Source organism: Macrobrachium nipponense, chromosome 27 (genome assembly GCF_015104395.2).
Source record: "Macrobrachium nipponense isolate FS-2020 chromosome 27, ASM1510439v2, whole genome shotgun sequence".
Lineage (NCBI taxonomy): Eukaryota > Metazoa > Arthropoda > Malacostraca > Decapoda > Palaemonidae > Macrobrachium > Macrobrachium nipponense.
In genome coordinates, this window is record NC_087216.1 from 27243920 (window position 1) to 27246419 (window position 2500).

The 2500-nt window shown below is 31.7% G+C and overlaps 1 protein-coding gene across 1 annotated transcript in view; it reads right to left on the reverse strand.

Annotated features, from left to right (window-relative positions):
* The window catches only part of LOC135200638 (uncharacterized), a 56343-nt gene that overhangs the window by 34668 nt on the left and 19175 nt on the right, over window positions 1-2500 (reverse strand). The window contains 1 exon segment of the mRNA XM_064229247.1: window positions 986-1202. Coding sequence (XP_064085317.1) covers window positions 986-1202 — 217 coding nt within the window.

Consider the following 2500-nt stretch of genomic DNA (forward strand, 5'->3'; position numbering starts at 1 on the left):
TTGGCCTACAAATTGGTAATCTCACAGCGAAATTGAATCACTGGAAGTTGACTCGAGAATTCATATAATCTCCTGGAGAAGATTGAATTATTTGGAGATGCTATGAGAAAGATATATAGGTGTTAAAATATATAGGTATATTCTCTTGATATAAGACGGAATTTACGTGGATAATGCACTTATAGGGATATTCAGTTTATAGACAAAAGGTTTGCTTCTAATGGTAATGTTTACGTCAATTTTACTGATACAGGAAGTATATATGATGCAGACGTTGTGACGCCAGCTTTAGGAACCTTAAATCAATCACTCAACGGATACGTAAAAATTCCTGTAACCATTTCTTAATTCATCTGAAAATTCCTGTAACTTTCTTAATTCATCTGAAAATTCTGGTAACTATTTATCAATTCATCTAAAACTTCCTGTAGCAATTTATAACTATTTATCAATTCACCTAAAAATTCCTGGGACTATTTATCACTTCATCCAAAAATCCCTGTAACTATTCAGCAGTTTAACCAGAAATTCGTCCGTTTATCATTTTATCTAAAATGACCTGTCTCTATTTACCACTTCATTCAAAGATCTCTGCAACTATTCAGCAGTTTAACCAGAAATTCGAGTGTTTATAATTTTATTTAAAAATTCTTGTCACTAGAAATATAAGTAGAAATTCGTGTTTATTATTTCATCTAAAACTTCATGTAACTATTTATGAATTCATTTAAAAATCTAAAGAGGAATTCGTTTGTTTATCATTTTATCTAAAAATTTCTGTAACTATTTAAATATTCATCTAAAATTTCATGTATCTATTTGTCAATTCATCCAAAAATCCTGTAACTATTCATCAATTTAACAAGAAGTTATCAATTTATCTAAAAATTCCTGTCACTATTTATCAAGTCATCTAAAAACTCATGTAACTTTATCATTCTGTATCTCTCAACTTTCCCGTACACCTGTCTGTCGAGGTACCTACCTTGCAATACGAGGATCATGTACATCATCATGAAATATGTAAACACGCTGCCCTGACTCTTCTTCTTCTCCTTCTTCTTCTTCTCTTTCCTCCGCTCAAGACCCGAGGGCAACGATTTGAACGTCTCATCACCGTCGTCCATCTCCGACTCGGCCCTCACAAATACCCAGAGGGCGAGGCTGCTTACGACCATCAAGGCAATCAGGCAGGCCCATACCTGCGGGGGGAGGGGGAGGGCGGAGTGGTTGGGGGCGAAAAAAAAGGACAATACTCAATTTGGTGTCGTAACGAAAATGGCTCCCCCAAAATATCCTAAAGAAATAAATGCACTCTAGTCATTATTTTTCAGCTCTAACCGATCGTCCTGTTTACTTTCTCGTAGGGCGCGCCGACTGTTCAACATCCCCCTCACGTTCGAGGGGCGCCGCCCCAATAACGCTGAAGAAGCAGAAGCTGAGATTTATCAGGGGGAGGAAAAATCACTCTGTGAAAATTTTTTGCAAAATTGAACATTTTCAAAAAAAAAAAAAAAAAAAAAAAAAATAAAAAAAAAAAAAAAAAAAAAAAAAAACCGTTCTGCAGTAGATTTTTTTTGTATATCACAAAAAAGGCTTTTTTTTTTATTTTGCTGAATGTCATGGTGACTTTAGGTTCTGAAGTAGCTTTTTTATCTTTATATATATATATATATATAATATATATATATATATATATATATATATATATATATATATATATACTATATGTATCAATATATATGTACGTATATATACACATATGTGTGTATGTATATCTGTGTATGTTCTTACAGCCACGAACATTATAAATTATCTATTTACGTAATTAAAAAAACATTGATAAAAAAGGTTATGTTTATTTCATCCTGATTGATTTTTATTACTTTTCACAATCGACGAATATTATAATTCGAAAATAAATGACAAATGAAGCGATGCCAGAAGCAGCCTTCAATTAGCAGTAATCAAAACATAACTTCAAACTAATCAGCCCCCTTGTGTATACTCCATCATTTCATATGGTGTAGTTATTTGTAAAATAATGGATGTTCTCTGTCACTTTATCTGAATAAACGAATTACGAGCTCCCTTTATCATTACTTGGGGGAATACGAACAAGATTTTGTTTTATTACGGAATGTTCACGTTTATTGTCTTTTTTTATTTATTTCTTTTTTTTTTCTTTTTGTACGTTGGTTACTAATTCACTCGTCAAAGAAGGAACTTGAAAACACATATAGTGTTTTCGATAAGGTACAGATGAATTTTATGGTTTGTATTTTACAGTGTTAGTTAATAGCATGGTAAATCTTATCAGAGGCAGTATTATATATATATATATATATATATATTATATATATATATAAATATATATAATTATATATATATATATATATATATATATAATCAGGGAGTAGGGCGAAACTTAGCGCCACATAACATTCTCATGCAGATCAAGGGCAGGAATTCAGAAGCAGAAGACACAGTTTCCATTTAT